Genomic DNA, 18,306 nt, shown 5'->3' on the forward strand with positions numbered 1-18,306 from the left:
CCTAACACATTAGCCAAATGCGCAGTGTTTCAGTTATCATTAATTTTTACCCATCTGGGTTCCTGGCCAGTTGGGCTCAGCGCCATGATTGGTGGAAGGGAAATTGTCCAAAATTTGTCATCTACTGACTAATGCTGAAAATAAGTTAGAAATTTAACATTAAAATACAAGCAAGAAAACACTTAGATGCAATAATCATTCACACATTTTAATATTAAGGCATAAATCTTCTTAATTTATTAGAAAATAAGGTAAAAATTAGAATCTGGTTCTACAGTAAAATCCATAGCTGATCTATCTCATCCACTCTCCTGCTCAGACCCCTCCTATGTACCTTGATGTAACCATGGTAGACACAAAATGCTGGAGTAACTCAGAGGGACAGGCAGCATCTCTGTCGAGAAGGAATGGGTGACTTTTCAGGCTCTTGCTGGTGTAACTCAGCGGGACAGGCAGCATCACTGGAGAGAAAGAATGGGTGACGTTTTGGGTTGAGACCCTTCTTCAGACCATGATTCCACCTATGTTTAAGAAGTATTTGATAATTGGTTTTGGGTCTCTGCAGTCATAGTCAAAGTCATAAAGCATGGAAACAATCCTATTCTGAACAGACCAGAATGCCCATCTAAGTTAGATTTATTTTTACACGTTTGAACCACATCCCTCTGAACTTTTCCCAGCCATGTATCCGTCCATATGTCTTTTAAATGTTTTATTGTACCTGACTCAACTACTTCCTCTGGCAACGTGTTCCGTATAGGCAGCACCTGTTGTATTTTGCACTCGTTGTAGAATTAATTGGAATAATTCTCAATAATACAAAGAGAAGAGAGAGAAAACAGAAATCAAGAACAATAAATAAATGCTTTCAAACCCCAATTATTTGTCCTTCTATATTTAGGATTTGGAGAATAAATTCAGCCAACAGGAACAGGATTCTGTAATAGTAAAGAATATGCGGTCAGAATTGGCTCGAGTTCCTGAGCTGGAGAAAGAACTACGACAGCTGAAGGAGAAAAATGAGTATTTCAGGTAGGATGTTATCCAAACCTTGCAAAGATTATTTGATTAAATTACTATTGTGAAACCGGTCCACGGAATATGCATTATTTCTTTATAAAATTGTGGTACAAAATAAAAATACAGTAAACTTTAAGGGCAGCTGAAATTAAAACAGCAGGGAAACGACCATTAAGCCCACCATGTTCATGCGAACCACGATGCACTATCCATAGTGATGCTATCATCCAGCACTTACCCCGTAGCATTCAATGTCCAGGTGATTCAAACACTTGTCTTGACACCTTTTTAATGCTGTCAGTGATTCTGCTCTCACTACTTTCTTAGGTAGTGCATTCCAGATACTCACCACTCTCATGGTAAGAAGGGTCCTCATATCCCCTCAAAATACCCCTTACCGTAAATCTGTGTCCTTGAGATTTATTCACCTCTGATAAGAGGAAAAGGCTCCTGCAATTTATTTGTACCCCTCATAATTTTATATTCTTTAATTAATCATGTCCCCCCTTAATCTCCTCTGCTCCACGGAAAACAGAGTGAACCAATCCAATCTTTCTTCATAATTAAAACACTTTGTCCCAGGCAACATCCGAGTGAATCCCTGCTGCACCTTCTTCAGTGCTAACACATCTTTCCTATAGCGTGGTGATTAGAAATGTATGCAGTATTCCAGCTGAGGTCTAACAAATGTTTTATAGTGTTAGCACAGAACCTCTCTGCTCTTATAATAATAATAACTTTATTTATAAAGCACTTTAAACAACTACAGTTGCCACAAAGTGCTGTACATGAGAAATCATGAACAAAAAGCTATTACAAACAATTAAAAACCATTAAAAACCGTAAAACGAAGGACTATAAAAAACACACTAAAAATTAAAAGACATTAAAAGCACTAAAAACAGGAGCAATGCCTCAGCCAGTGTCGAAAGCCAAAGAATAAAAATATGTTTTTAGGGAGGATTTGAAGATGGACAGTGAGGGGGCCTGTCTGATGTGCAACGGCAAGGTGTTCCAGAGTGCCGGAGCAGCAACAGAAAAGGCTCTATCCCCTCTGAGCTTCCGCTTAGACCTTGGTACCTCAAGGAGCAGCTGATCAGCTGACCTGAGGCACCGGGCAGGAGCATATAGGTGGAGCAGCTCAGAGAGGTAAGGCGGGGCGAGCCCATTCAACGATTTAAAAACAAATAAAAGAATTTTGAAATGAACTCGATACCCCTGCTTTAAAGGTCATTTTCCTGTATGCCTTGCATTATCTACCTGTGCAGCCACTTTCAGTGATCTTTGAAATCGCACACCAAGGTCCCTCTGTTCCTCAATAATTGCTAGGACCTTAGCATTCATGGTGTATGTCCTAACCTCAATACACTCAAAATATTTCACCTCACATTCATCGTAATAAAACTCCATCTGGAGATGCAAGGGACTGCACTTGCTTGATCTGAGACAACAAATAAACTGCTTGAGGAACTGAGTCACTCGAGTAGCTTTTTTTAATACTCCATCTGCCTTCTCAGTCTATTTCATCAACATACAGTATCAATATCACCCTATAGTTTAAGATTACCTTCTACTCTGTCAACAGCTCCACCAATCTGGGAGTACTCTGTGAATGTATTAATTGTGCTACCCACATAATTCATATATATGGTATTGGTTTATTATTGTCATATATACCAAGCCACAGTGGAAAGACTTTGTTTGCGGGCTATTCAGTCAAATCATAGCATATACAAGGACAACAATTAGTGCAATGTGGAAAGAATAACTGGTGTGCAGAAGATAGCCTTGGAGTAAAGATGTAGGAGTGAACCAACTGTGGTGGATGGCAGTAGATCTGTGTCTAAGAGAGCTTTTGGTACACAGGCCTTTATCAGTTTGAGTAAAAAGCTGAGGTGTTATGTTACAGTCGTACAAGACGTTGTAGCCAAACATGGATTATTGTGGTCACCCTGCTATAGGAAAGATGCCTTTAAGTTGGAAAGGGTGCAGACTGCAGAAGATGTTGTTGGGAATCAAGGGCCTGAGCTATAGAGGGATTGAGCAGACCAGGATTTTATTCCTTGGAGCGCAGGAGGCTGATGTGTGATCTTATAGAGGTGTATAAAATCATGAGGGTAATAGATAGGGTGAATGCATAATCTTCTTCCCAGAATAGGGAATTAAGAACCTGAATGCACAGGTTTAAGGTGAGAGGGGGAACATTTAATAGGAACCTGAGGGGCAACTTTATTGCACAGTGGCCAGAAGAAGTAGTCGAGACCGGTGCATAAACTACATTTAAAAGGCATTTGGGTAGGTACATAATTCCACCTCCAGTTTAAATTCCATTTGGAATATTTTGGAGGACCAAGAAACCAAGAACCAAGAAAAAAGGTCCAAAGGTGTGCAAATAACAAGTAACAAGTAACAAGTAACAAGTAACAAGTAGACTTTATTGTCATTCAGACCTTGCGGTCTGAACGAAATTTTGTTGCCTTGCAGTCCTACATATAGTAAAAATGACAAAACACACAATAAACACAAATTAACATGGGACCAGCGTAGATGAGGTATCTTGGTTGCCATGGTTGACTTGGACTGAAGGGCCTATATCCGTGCTATATGACTCTTCTGGGTTCAGCAAGCATGCCAGAACAGCATATGGCCATCTTGCTATATATTACAAGCAGTCTGGAGGCACAGCATCGATCTCTGTGGAACACCATTAGGTACAGGCATTGAATCTCAAAAACAACCCTTAATCATTACTTTTTGTCTCTTATAAACCAAGTCAATTTTGGATCCAATTGCATGGGTCCTAACATTATGGATCAGTTTCTCTTTGTGACCTTTGTTGAGTGACTTATTGAATAAGCAAATTCGGTATTCCGAAAAACGCATGGAATCATGGGATTTGTCAAAGGTCATACGTGATAAAGAAAAAGCGAATGAAGCACTGGCTGGTTAAACTGTATAAATTATCTTTATTCATAATTTATATGTAAAAATATATTTACTCTGAGGAACGGGGGTGCCAGGTAGTGGGAAAGCGGGGTGTAACAGCGAGAGAGAGGGGGCAGATGTGAGTGGGAGACGGGGAGAGACTGGACCGGCGGAGAGACATTCTCAGCAGCTGAGCTGCTGCTTGTGTACAGACCTGCGTTTCATCCGTAGTCAGGATCGAACCCGGGTCTCCGACGCTGCACGCGCTGTTGAATTGCTACTGGACTGTCCCCGTCCCCTCCCGAGTGTCCCATCCCTGTCCTGGGGCGGCCGTAGATGTCCGGAGTGACCCTGGTCTGACGACACCGGCCTGGAGCAGTGGCGGCCCTTGATTTACAACTAGCGTGGAGAAGAAGCGCAAACTCCAGCTCAAATCTGCCTGTCCCGCCGGGTTAATCGACAGCGCTGGACTGATAGGACACGCTTACTGGACTGACAGTAAGCGCTTACTCCAGCTCAACTGTGCCTGTCCTTCTGGGTAAACTTTCTCTTCTTGCATATGGCTTGCACCTAAAGTTGTAGGACAACTTGTTCTATTTGATTGTGCACACCAGGTTGATTGCATTCATTGAAACAGGGCGGACCATGTGAAGGTTGCATTCTCACACCCCCTGGGTTAACCGACAGCCCTGGACTGACGGGACACTGGCCCGGAGCAGTGGCGGCCCCAGGCTTAGAGCCAACGGGAAGAAGAAGCACTAACTCTAGCTCAACTCTGCTCCAACTCCTGAGGAACCCGTTCTCCGACGGGCCGGGTACCGTCAGCTGCACCTCTCGCCTTATCCAGTGGCGGTCGGTTAACCGCCTCGGTGCTGGCGAAAGCCGAGCACCACTCATCAACGGGGACACACACAAAATACTGCAGTAACTCAGCTGGACAGGCAGCATCTTTGGAGAAAAGGAATAGGTGACATTTCGGGTCGAGACCCTTCTCCAGAGATGTTATCTGGCTCGTTGAGTTACTACAGCATTTTGTGTGTATCCCCGTTAATGACTGGTGCTCAACTTTCGCCAGCACCGAGGGGGTTAACTGACAGCCACTGGATAAGGCGAGAGGTGCAGCTGATGGTCCCCGGCCCGTCGGGGAACGGGTTCCTCGGGAGTTGGAGCAGAGTTGAGCTGGAGTTAGCGCTTCTTCTCCGCGCTGACTGTAAACCTGGGGCCACCACTGCTCCAGGCCAGTGTCCCGTCAGTCCAGGGTCATCCTGGACATCTCCGGCCGCCCCCGGACAGGGATGGGACATTCGGGAGGGGATGGGGATGGTCCAGTAGCAATTAAATAGTGCTTGCAGCGCCGTAGACCCGGGTTAGATCCTGACTACGGATAAAACGCAGGTCTGTGTACATGCAGTAGCTCAGCTGCTGAGAATGTTTATCTCGAGTGACCTAAGACCTGGGCTGAAATACCAAACTCGCTTATGCCATGCAGACCATATCTATTGGAATGACGTCGTCCATGCACTTTGTTACCTCCTCAAAAAATTAATTCCGATTAGTCAGACAGGATCTGTTCTTAAAAAAATCTCTGCTTTTTCAAGTGCTCATTACTCTTGACCTTCATCATTTTTTTGGAATGACTTGCTTCCTATTGGTTAAACTCAGGACTGTAACTGCCAGGCTTTTCCCTGCTGCCGTTTTTAAAAGGGAGAGCTGATTTGGTGTATTCTGGTCATTTGCTACCTGTGGCCAGCGAAGATGAGAATGAAATGAGAGTTGATGAGAATCTTGGTTGAATTAATAGGATTGAAATGCATGAGTGATTGATTGTCATCTTGGACTCAGTGGATTGAAGAGCTTGATTTCATGGATACGTGACTGTAACATGCCAAATATGAACTAATCTTTCTTCTTTAAACAGAGAAATGGAAGATAATTATTCGCTTCATAAGGAAGAAATGGAAAGTCTCCGCAAAAAATGTGAACGTCTTGAGAAGTTAAAGGGAGAGAATGTTACTTTGGAATTGGAGAAAGAGGTTGGTTGGTTTTACAAAAATGTATGCTTTTCTTCTGGATAAAAACAAGATTGCATTTCTTGGACAGAATCTCCTGCTTACTGGTGGCTCTGGTGAGTTTGAATGCAAGACAAGGGTGGCAAAATAAATCAACTGATAATCAGTCTCTTTTTAACATACATAATATCTGTGATGAATATTCAGATAAAATCACAATCAGTAGCATCTATATAGTACCTGTAATGTAAGAGCATTTAATTGTATTATTAAGCCTATAATAGTAGATTATTACTATTACTTTCCAGATAATTATGGTGGTTATCTGGAAAGAGCAACCACAAGAGGTTGTAGAGGCAGATTCCGATCACAGCATTTGAACGGCATTTGGGCAGATAATTTGATAGGAAAAGAGTAGGAGGTTACTAGTTAAATGGAAGCAAATAGGATCAACGTAGGATCAATAGGACATCCTGAACAACATGGAATAGGAGGGTCTAAAGGGCACTTTCTGTGCTGCACAATCCCATCATTTGATTTTTGAAACAACTGCACATGACATGGTATCGGTTCACTGAATCAAAGGCTTGGGCATTAAGGTAGGTTTTAAGGATTATTAAGAGAGGCGAAGCGAATCTGCGACAGGTTCCCCAAACCTATGAATATTGCGTACTTAATCTATTTTAATTTGTAGATATCTTACCAAATGTTTTTAGGTAATATTGCATACTTTTGTTTTAAATCTTAGAAATTATTGTCAAAATTGCAAAGTTGGGAAAATGTGGAACAAACTTCAGGACTAAATATCCGGTAAGATTCTGCAAATAAGGAATGTTTTTGATAAAATACAGCAAAGAGCATTTGTACTTATTTTCCTTAATCGATTGTTTAATTATATTTCTCTAATATAGCACAGGAATAGGCTCTTCCACCCACTGTGTTCATGTTGAACATGATGGCAAATTAAAATTATCTCCTGCACATGATCTGTGTACCCTCATTTCCTCGCATATCCATATGCTTATTCAAAAGCTTGTTAGGTGCGACTATCATATCTACCTCCTCCACCATGCATTGAAATGTGTTCCAGGCACCCACTGCTTTGTGTTAAAATAAAATTTCCCCAGTACATTTCCTTTAATCTTTGCCCCTCTCACCTTAAAGCTATGCCCTCTAATCTTTAACATTTTCACCATGGGTAAAAGGTTTTGATTGCCTTATCTATGTCTCTTATAATTTGATATCAGGCCTCCCTTCAATCTTAAATACTCCAGAGAAAACCATCCAAGTTTATCTTGCCTCTACTTATAACTAATACCCTCTAATTCAGGCAGCATTCTGATAAACCTCTTCTCCACCCTCCAAAAATTCCTAGCCTTCCTGTATTGGGGCAATGAAAACTGCAAGTAGATACTGCTGAAGAATGTTTACGGTACACTTGCCTTCATCGGTTGGGGTATTGTTGAGTACGAGTACTCCAAATGCTCCGTCTACCTCGAATCAATCACAAACTTGGCCTAAACTATCAATTCCATCATCCAAATCCACATACGATAGATTTCCCAACATAGATCCCTGAGGAATTCCCCTGGTCACTGACCTCCAGCCAGAATAACGCTTCTACCACAACCCTCTGTCTTCTCTGAGTTAACCAGTTCTGAATCCAAAGGACCAAGTCGCCGAGGACCCCATACATCTTAATCTTTTGGATCAGCCTGTACATAAGGGCTTAATGTCTTACTCAAATCCATGGAGATAACATCCACTACTCTACCCTCATCAATCACCTTTGTTACCTCCTAAAAACACTGAAATCAAATTTGTAAGGCCCGACTTGCCACAGAAAAAGCAGTGGTGATTGTCTTTTATCGGCCTATTTTCCTCCAAAAATTGAGAGTTCTTGATCTGTAATGGTGTCAAAGATTAGGGGGAGAAAACAGGAGAATGGGGCTGAGAGGGATAAATAGATCAGCAATTATCAAATAGTAGCGCAACTTGATGAGCCGAATGGTCTAATTCTGATCCAATATCTATTGATCATGATAAATCCTATCCAGAAGAATCCTCTCCAATAGGTTCCCTATGAATATTCACCTCCCGACTTCATACTAGTTTGTAAGGCTGGGAAGACATTAAAGCAGTGCCCATCTCCTCCATTATTTGTCCACAGTTCAACCTTTACTGCTTGGGGATCGTTGATACATTGTAATGCAAATTTAAGATGCTAGGACAATCTGATTATAGAAACTGATTGTGTTGCACTTCAGTGAGTTCGGTATTCCGATAAACGCAAGGAATCATGGGATTTGTCAAAGGTGAAAGCGAGTTCGGTATTCCGATAAACGCAAGGAATCATGGGATTTGTCAAAGGTCACTCACGATAAACAACCCCGGCAACTGTGCTGCCGCCCCACCCGCACCCCATCCGCAGCCGGGATCGAACCCAGGCCTCTGGTGTTGCCTAACTGCCACTGGACCAACCCCGAGCGCTCCATCCCCGTCCGGGGCAGTCGGAGATGCCCGGGGCGACCTCGGATCGCTGGCACACTTGCCCGCTGCAGCGGCAGCCCAGGCCCACAGTCGGCGCAGAGAAGAAGCACCAACTCCGCCGGGCCCGCCCGGCCAACTGACAGCCCCGGACATCGACCCGCCGCAGCGGTGGCCCAGGCCCACAGCCAGCGCGGAGAAGAAACGGCAACTCCAGCCCGACTCCGCCTATCCCGCCGGGCCAACCGTCAGCCCTGGACCGACGGGGCACCGGCCCGCCGCAGCAGCGGCCCAGGCCCACAGCCAGCGCGGAGAAGAAGCGCCAACTCGGGCTCAACTCTGCCTGTCCCGACGGGTTAACCGACAGCCCTGGACTGATGGGACACTGGCCCGAAGCACTGGAGCTTGCGATTCTTCTCAGCGCCATCTGCAAGCCCGGGCTTCCATCGCAACAGGCCGGCGCCCTGCCAGTCCAGGGCCGCCGGTCAACCTGACGGGATAGGCAGAGCCGAGCCGAGCCGGATCCAGCACTTTCTCTCTCCGTGCCGGCTGCAAGCCCGGGCCGCCACTGCAATGGGCCGGCGCTCCGCCAGTCCAGGGCCTCTCCAGCCACCCCCGGACAGGGACGGGACACCCAGGAGGGGACGGGGACGGCCCTGCAACAACTCAACAGCGCCTGCAGCGCCGGAGACCCGGGCCCGATCCCGACCATGGATGAAACGCAGGTCTGCACCCACGCAGCAGCACAGCCGCCGAGAATGTTTATCACGAGTGACCCATGACCTGGGCATGCGCAGTCGGAATACCAAACTCGCTTATTAACATAACTCCTAAGAGGCTCCAAGTGACATTATCAACCAAAAAGCAAAAGCAAATTAGTAACAGAAAATGTTAAACAGGCTTGTCAGCCTCTGAAATAAGGATGGAGGTTTTCCAAGTGGTTTGTTCCATCAGTTTTTGGCAAATGTCATTGTTTTAGGTGAATCAACTTTTTCTGTCGGCTGTCGGATATGCTGTTCGCATTATTTCCATTATTTGTTATTTCCCATTTTAACTTCTCACGATGTTAATTTATCAACTGTTTTCACGAGAGTGAATCTGACCCATCTTTGTCTGTTGACTTTGATGGAATTTATACTAAGGTATTGAAGCTAGTGATTCAAATCACAAAGTTGTCAATAAATAATTAGATTATTTATTTTTTTTGCAATGAAAGAACATTATTGACAGCTAACTGTTGTGATGATATTCTTGGAAATAGCCCTATTAAAAACACAAGTTGGAAAGTATTGTGTGCTCCCAGGAAGCAATACTGCAGTTTGCCACAAAGTAGTGAGTGATAGAGAGAATTATGTGATTTGTGAATTAAATATTCAAATGGGACTTCTCATCAAAAAAATGGGAAGAGAATTTGATGCATTTGGAGAAAGGGCTAAATTCCATTGTTACTGAGCAACCTTGAGACGGTTGTAGGATACTTTCATATGACAGATTACATTTGAGTGTGGGTATAATATTTTCATTCTACTCTTATGAGTACCACCTGAGCAGTAAATGCTTCATATATTATAAATGTTAATACAACTTTGTTCAGTGAGTGAGAGGTTATTTAAATGAGTTAACCAATCTGAATGTAATACTTTCTCATCTGTAAAGCACCCTAAGTCTGTCATTTGTTGCTTAAGTGAATATAAGTATACTTTTGAGGTCTGGCTGAAGTGTCTTAAGAAATCAGGATTTGAAATTGATACTTCATAGAGGGTTCAGATAGTATCTATTTTATCTCCATTTTGAGCAATTCCTAGAATTTCCACTTTTTAATTTCCACCTTTTAAACTTGTGTGTAGCTTGTATGCTTTGATGTTGAAATAGAACACATTTTATTGCCAGTCATCATTTACAGCTTTCTTCTGAAACACCTCAATGATTAAACAATAGAATAAGAAGGGCCATTCAACCGCTCACGGCTGCTCTTCTAATCAGTTAGATCATAGTTGATCTTTTACTCTACAATTGTTTCCTGTACTAATCTTAATATCCAAAAACATGCATTTATGGAGCACCTGATGCAGTTGTGATCAGAATACCACAACAGGAGTGTAAATAGTCAGAATTCTGTACGGTCTGACAAAAAGCTGTTAGAGCAGATGATTAAATACTTATCAAATAGGATTTAAGAGGGGGAGAAATGTACAGAGGTTTTGGCATGGAATCAGAGTTTGGGATAGATTTTGGTGAGAATGTTATGTGTGCTAGATTTACTTCTATCCCAAAAATGAGCAGATAATAATAGTAGGAATCACCTTGGAAAAATCTCAAGTTTTCAACATTTTGTGAGTTTTCAACATTTTGTGAGATCGTTTAGAGTGCTCGACATGCTGTGGTGGGTAACATCCCTAAGTTATAAAGAAATAAAATGAAGAGACATTACTGCTTCGAATGCTTACCCAGTGTCCCTGTTGTGTAGTTATCAGATCAGGGTAGATTGTTGTCCCAACTATTTACCTTCCCCAGGGGTTTGGCCTCCAGGTTCATACTTGAAATGTGGCCATCCGGGACTGACAGTAAACTGGAATTTCGAAGGACTGCCAGCGCATTGGAACTACACTTTATTAAGAAAAGGGAAAATTAAAAGGCAAATGTTGGAGGAAGATGAGAGGACACTTAACTGCTTTTAAATGGACAACTTGGCTGCAGGCAATGACATGCCCTTGTGAAAACCTGAGGAGCTTTTATTTGAATTTTTGCAAATACTGGAATTTTTAAACAACTTTTGTTGAAGATTGACATTTAGAAAACTAATGTTGATCCAAAACCTGTGATCCGTGAGCCCATGGCCCTGTGCAGGTTTCAGAAGGGAGTATCTACAATTCTTGGAGCAAATAATCTTATTTTCCACTAAATTACAGTCATTTGTCAGATGTATTCCCTAAACAAATTCTGTACTGAAACATTAGCACATGATATGTGATACATGATACATGATATATGATCTGTGACTGGGAATATTTCCCGTGGGTTAGGACTGGATGTGTTGTGATTGATGCTTGTATGCTTTGGTCCTAAAATTGAATAACATTTGTTGTAAACATGCAGTACCTCCTTTAAGCAGACATGAAGGTTATTTTTTTTGAGTATGTTAATGGAAAGGTTTACCTAGAAGAACTGATGATGTAGAAATATGCCTCGGAGTACAGTTGGACTATCTGGCTATTTGAAGAATCACGTGCAACCAGAATTTCTCATAGCACAGAAATGGCTGAGTTGGAGTTCAGGTGAAAAAGAACACATGAAAATAGCTCTGAAGGTGTTTGGTGATCAAACTAAGAGGTTTCTTGGGAAGTCTTAGTTGCTAATAGAGAAAAAAAAAAGATTTGTAGAATGACGTTCATGGTCTCAGCATATCCTGGATTTCTGCAATGTGGATAGTGGTATAATGTCAGAAATGACAGCAGTTAAAGGCATTTCATGATCCATATAAACTACAATGCGATAAGGATGGAGGGAATAGAGGGGAAATTAGTATTTTATCGTACAGGACACAGTGCTTGTAGGGGATGATGGAAATAATGGCTATCCTGGGGACTTGGATGGCAGAGTTCTGAAATAATTAAAAGACATGCAAGACCACAGGTGGGCGGTGCATTTTCGAAGAATATAAGACGATGAACATGTGCTTGAAAGTTATATGTAGCAGAAAAAGTCACTTGAAGCACACGTGTGCTTCAAGTGACTTTGTAATAAGCAGGAATGAGATGTGGAAAGCAAATGGTTTGGGTTCTCACTTTTATCAGCAATTCAATTCGTATGTTGTATTCATTTGCTGCAGCAGAGGGCAATGTTGTCATTACAGCAGGATGTGTGTACTAGCAGCCGTTTGGCTTTAGAGACTTCACTATCAAAAAAATAACTGTCTCACAATGATTTTAACATGCACATTATTTTTGTTATTGCCTAACTAATAGATAGCATATGTGCAAAGTGCAATTTACTTTCATTTAGATTAATTAAAACTTTGCATTGCATCTATAACTGAATATGTTAAATTGAGAGAACCTGGGACATTCGTATGGTTATGAATGCCCTCACTGATCATTTTGCATTTTCATCAGTGGTGATAGAATAAATATCTTTACTATTAGGCTGTGATATGTGTTTTTTTAGTTGAAGACTTGGTTTGGGTGGAGTTCCTTTTGATCACTTTCTATGGAAAGTTTGGGAGAGTTATTTAATGTTTTAGCCAGCTGTGTGAGATTCATGACTCGTAAGCCAATGTCACTTGCAAGTGTTTTGGTCCAAAGTTCCTTTGTAACTTTGTAAAACATTATCAATTTTTATTTCATATGATTGATATGGAGAGAGAAGGAGTGCGCATGGAGAACAATGATTGGAATTGAATTGATGTGGCTCGACTTGTTTAATTGTAGATGTTTTTTTAATCCTTAAAGCTTTGTCTAGATGTGTAGTTGCTAAATGATGGGGCTTGGAGTTAGGTTAGCCTCTGCGTGGATCTGATGGATGGGTGACATTTCGGGTCGAGACCCTTCATAAGACTGTTTAGGGATAAGGGAAACGAGAGATATATACGGTGATGTGCAGAGAGAAAGAACAATGAATTAAAGATATGCAAAAAAGTAAAGATTATAAAGGAAACTGGCCATTGTAAGCTGTTTGTAGCGTGAAAATGAGAAGCTAGCGCGACTTATCCCTAACCAGTCTGAAGAAGGGTCTCGACCTGAAACGTCACCCATTCCTTCTCTCCAGAGATGCTGCCTGTCCCGCTGAGTTACTTCAGCTAGCGGGTGGGGGAGTGATAGAGAGAGAGAGAGAGAGAGAGAGAGAGTGAGAGAGAGAGGGAATGCCGGGGCTACCTGAAGTGAGAGAAATCAATATTAATACCACAGGGCTGTAAGCTGCCCAAGCAAAATATGAGATGCTGTTCCTCCAATTTGCGTTTAGCCTCACTCTGACAATGGAGGAGACCGAGGACAGAAAGGTCTGTGTAGGAATGGGAAGGAGAATTAAAGTGTCCAGAAACCAGGAGATCAGGTTGGTTCACGCGGGCTGAGCGAAGGTGTTCTGTGAAACGATCGCCCAGTCTGCGTTTGGTCTCACCGATGTATAAGAGTCCACATCTTGAACAACGGATATAGTAGATGAGGTTGGAAGAGGGGCAAGTGAACCTCTGCCTAACTGTAAGGACTGTCAGGGTCCCTGGATAGAGTCGAGGGAGGAGGTATAGAGACAGGTGTTGCATCTCCTGCGGTTGCTGGGGAAGGTACCTGGGGAGGGGGGGGGGGGGGGGGGGTGGTTTGGGGGGGAGGGGATGAGTTAACCAGGAAGCTTCGGAGGGAATGGTCTCTGCGGAAGGCGGAAAGGGGTGGAGATGGGAAAATGTGGCTCGTGGTGGGATCTCGTTGGAGGTGGCGGAAATTTTGGAGGATTATGTTGTAGCGGCACCAAATGTGGTGAATAAACAGTTGCTTTATTCAGTGAGATAATAGGTTTGAAATATAGTTTGGTCCTCTAACATAATAATGTCATTGCTGTTGCAGCTGAGCGAGGGTGTTCTCTCGAGCTCAACTACCTGCTGACTGGTTGATCGCAAAGTGAGATATGCTTATGTAGCAGGACACTCCCCTTAACCCCATGACATCACGTGACAGCCCTCGTAACCACTAACGAGGGGTCGACCGCAAGTGGTCTGACTATCAGCTGACGCCATTATGTGTTGTATGCGACGGCTGATGGGGTGGAAGGTAAGGGCTAGGGGACTGTCTCCATTGCGACTACGGGGATGGGGAGCAAGGGCGAAGATGCGGGCTTTGGAGGAGACACGAATGAGGGCCTCATCTATGATGGGAGAGGGGAACCCCCGTTCATTCACCACCAATCGCCAACTATCTCGATGTGGAGTCTTATACATCGGCAATCGTTTCGCAGAACACCTTCGCTCAGCCCGCGTGAACCAATCTGATCTCCCGGTTGCTGGACACTTTAATTCTTCCCATTCCTACACAGACCTTTCTGTCCTCTGTCTCCTCCATTGTCAGAGTGAGGTTAAACGCAAATTGGAGGAACAGCATCTCATATTTTGCTTGGGCAGCTTACAGCCCTGTGGTATGAATATTGATTTCTCTTATTTCAGGTAGCCCTGGCATTCCCTCTCTCCCTCACTTTATCCCTCCCCCACCCAAGTCGTACTATCTTCTCATTTTCACCCTACAGCCTGTTTCCTTTATCATTGTTACTTTTTTGCATACCTGTCATTCATTGTTCTTTATATCTTCACATCACCGTCTATATCTCTTGTTTCCCTTATCCCTAACCAGTCTAATGAAGGGTCTCGACCTGAAACGTCACCCATTCCTTCTCTCCAGTGATGCATCCTCTCCCGCAGAATTACTTCAGCTTTTTGTGTCTGTCTTTGGATCTGATGAATGATGTATAATAGATAAGCAGCAATATCTCAATAACGCTTCAATGTATTTCCGAGATTGATGGATGATATGTAATTTAAGGCTGGAAATTTCCCAGTGAGCTTATTGATATATCTCTAAGTTTGGTGAGTGAGATCTGCTAGCTACTGAGTAGAATTGAATTGGGATTTTACCATTTGCCTCGGTGTAATTGGCGAAACATTTTGTGTATTCTAGAGTGCCAGTGGTTTGTGGTTTTTCATGATGAATTTGCAAAAAAAATGATAGCTTTGTTTTGATCTTGGTTTCACCATAGTAATGTTTTCTCTTTTAGCGGTTCTTGTATGACATCATCTAAGAATAGATGGATGGCCTGGCCCCGGACATTGTCAGTGCTCCATGCAAGATTTACAGCTCCCTCCTTTTACATTTCCAGTATTTTCTCTAATTCCCTGGATACAAGTTTTTTCTAAAGGAAAGAGTTTGAATCTGTTATCTTTCCTATTTATCATTGCCTTTCCGTCTGTAAATCTTTTTCAACTTCCTTTCATTGCTTCTACCTCCCATGCTTTTAATGTTTTTACAGGTCCACCACTAATTTTCCAGCACCCTTGGGTCCAGAGACTTTCTGGATTATCCGTCTTGCCGGACCAACAGCGGTCACGGCCTTGGGGCGCCGAGATACCGGCGCACAAAGTCAGCTGAGGAAGTTGGCTTTTGGAACGGATCTGTCAGCGCAGGTAGCAAATTCGACCTGCTCATTGGCTGTGGTAGTCGGCTATTAAAACCGATCTGCTGGCTCCGGCAGGCGGTAAATTCGACTTTCCGATCGGTGAGGAAGACCCGATGAGGTCGAGTTCGGCCACTTCACCCTGCCAAGGAGCCACATTTTTGTGGGGACTATCGGGGGGGTGGTGGGTAGAATCGGTGGTGGACTTGTATACATATTGCATGGATGTTAACCCTGGTAAATATAAGGGTATTATAATATAAATATATAAACTTTGCAAATAAATTAAACAATTGAATAATCAAGTGTTATAATAGGAACTACAAGCAAATTTGTTGAGTCCTTTTAAAACACATTTTTAAATTTAGGTGCAGAATGTTGCAGAGTATTTAATAATATTTTATAAATATGGCTTTTTCAACCAACACACATTGTACAAAAGTACTTAAAACTGCCAAAATTCCAAAATAGATTTATTCTTATCAGCACAAATTTGTTAGCGCTTGGCTTAAATATGATGTTTAAATGCAACTTGGCAATACCAAGCGCAACAAGTTTTAGTTCAAAACCATCATTTTCATTGACTTTCAGTACCCTTTATCACATTAATTATATACCAACCCTGCTCAGTTGTCCACATTGCTTCATATTGTTCAAAAGTTACCCTCTTATTCTGATTTGGAGGCTATATAAAGAACTGCAGATGCTGGAATCTTGACCAAAAAACACAAAAGTGCTGGAGGAACTCAGTGGGACAGGCAATGTCTGTGGAGTGAATGGGCAGGTGACATTTTGGGATGGAACCCTTCTTCAGACTGATTTAGGAAGGGAAAGAGAGTTGGGAAAGAAAGATGGAGGAGGGCGAAGTCTTGAAGTGATATAGAGTAATACATCATCTGCATATAATGATATTTTATTATTGGAGTATTTAGTGTTGTCGCCGTGAATATTCGGTTGTACTCTTATACTTTCCGCCAAAGGTTCAATCGCAAGGGCAAATAACAGGGGTGATAATGCACATCCCTGTCTATTGCCCCTGGATAGCTGAAATTTAGGTGAGAGTACATGATTAGTCAGTATTCTGGCGGTCGGCTTGTCATATAGCAGTTTTATCCATGAAATAAAATTTTCTCCCAACTGGAATTTTTGCAATACTGTAAAAAGATATTTCCATTCTACTTGGTCAAATTTTTTTTCTGCGTCTAATGAAATAATTGATAAGTCTTTTATCGTTCTATGTGAATACATTATATTAAACAGGCGTCTCAAATTGTTAAACGAGTGTATCTTGGGTATACACCCAGTTTGATCAGAGTGTATTAATTTATTAACGTATTTACTTAATCTTCTTGCCAGGGTTTAAGCTAATATTTTCTGATCTGTATTTAACAAGGCAATTGCTCTGTATGATCCCGGATCTTTCAGATCTTTATCTTTATTGGGTATAAGTGTGATTGTTGATTCGGCTAAGGTTTGTGGTAACGTCTTCTTTAAATGCGTGTATATAAAGGTTATGTAAACACGGGGAGATTACCTCGTAAAATCTTTTATAAAATTCATTACTAAACACGTCTGGGCCTGGTGTTTTGCCATTCTTCAATTAATTGATAGTCTCTTCTATTTCTTTAATTGTAATCTGTGCTCCTAATTCATCTCGTTCCGCCGCATTACCTGTCGGAAGATTAAAGTTATCAAGAAAGTTTGTAATTTTTCTCATTTCTGTTGATGTTTTGGATGTATATAAATTTTGATAGAATTGGGCAAATCTTTCGTTAATATCTTTTGGAAGTGTAAACAGTTCACCTTTATCTGATCTGATTTTTTTGAATACTATGATCCTTTCCCACTTTTCTCAACTGACGTGCTAGAATTTTATGTGGTTTGTCGCCGAATTGTCGTCCAAACTGTCCCTAATTTAAAAGAAGGTTCAAAGGTCAGTTTATTGTCACATGTGCCAATTAAGGTACAGTGAAACTTGAATTAGCCCTTATTTTTCAAAAAGCGAGTTAATCCAATTCTGAAGAATACTGCTGATTTGATGCTCACGAGCCTTTCATTTGCTCCTTTATGGCTCCTTTTGGCCTTTCATGCCAGTTTGAATTATTTCCTGCTTGCTTAATTTTTCTCAAAGGCCTGTCTAATTTCATCTTCCTTTGCTTCCTTGTTATTCTTGATCAAATTTTTAAACGTCTGTCATCGTCACTTAAAGTTTCCTTACCTTGCCACCCTTGCTCCTGAGCTCCATGCTAATAATGTTGTAATTTGCATGGCTCCAAATTTAGTGCTTTTCACCCCCAAGGCCCAAGCTGCGGCTCAGGCTAAAACTTAAGGAGTTGTGATCGCCGTTTCCAAAATGTTTTTCCACTGAACTGCAATCGCCTGGCCAGGCTTCTTTTCTAAATCAAGGTCCAGGACTGCCCCTCCTTCAGTTGGACTATCCACATACTGTTTTAAGAAGCCCTAGTGAATGCACCTAACAATGTCTTGGAGACTAGGTAGAATTTTTTATTTGGATTCATTCTCAGAGAAATTCTCAGAGACATTAGTGAGTGCTCTCAGAATGATTAGAATTCTGAAGGGTGCTCCCTGATGTGCGCTCCTGACTGTTTTTCAACTGATTAACAAGAACTCTTGCTCGTATTTGTGTGTATTGAGTTTTCTAACACATGGCGCTTTTGGCATTTCACAAGGAAATTTAGCTTCATTAATCTGCTGT

The 18,306-nt window shown here is 42.1% G+C and overlaps 1 protein-coding gene across 2 annotated transcripts in view; it reads left to right on the plus strand.

The window, feature by feature from the left end:
* Positions 1-18,306, plus strand: part of mad1l1 (mitotic arrest deficient 1 like 1) — a 649,913-nt gene that overhangs the window by 18,602 nt on the left and 613,005 nt on the right. For both annotated transcript variants that reach the window (XM_033040804.1, XM_033040805.1), the window contains exons 7-9: positions 902-1,032; positions 5,864-5,978; positions 6,703-6,764. In XM_033040804.1, coding sequence (XP_032896695.1) covers positions 902-1,032; positions 5,864-5,978; positions 6,703-6,764 — 308 coding nt within the window. The remainder of the gene's footprint in view (positions 1-901; positions 1,033-5,863; positions 5,979-6,702; positions 6,765-18,306) is intronic.

This window comes from Amblyraja radiata, chromosome 22 (assembly GCF_010909765.2).
Source record: "Amblyraja radiata isolate CabotCenter1 chromosome 22, sAmbRad1.1.pri, whole genome shotgun sequence".
NCBI lineage: Eukaryota > Metazoa > Chordata > Chondrichthyes > Rajiformes > Rajidae > Amblyraja > Amblyraja radiata.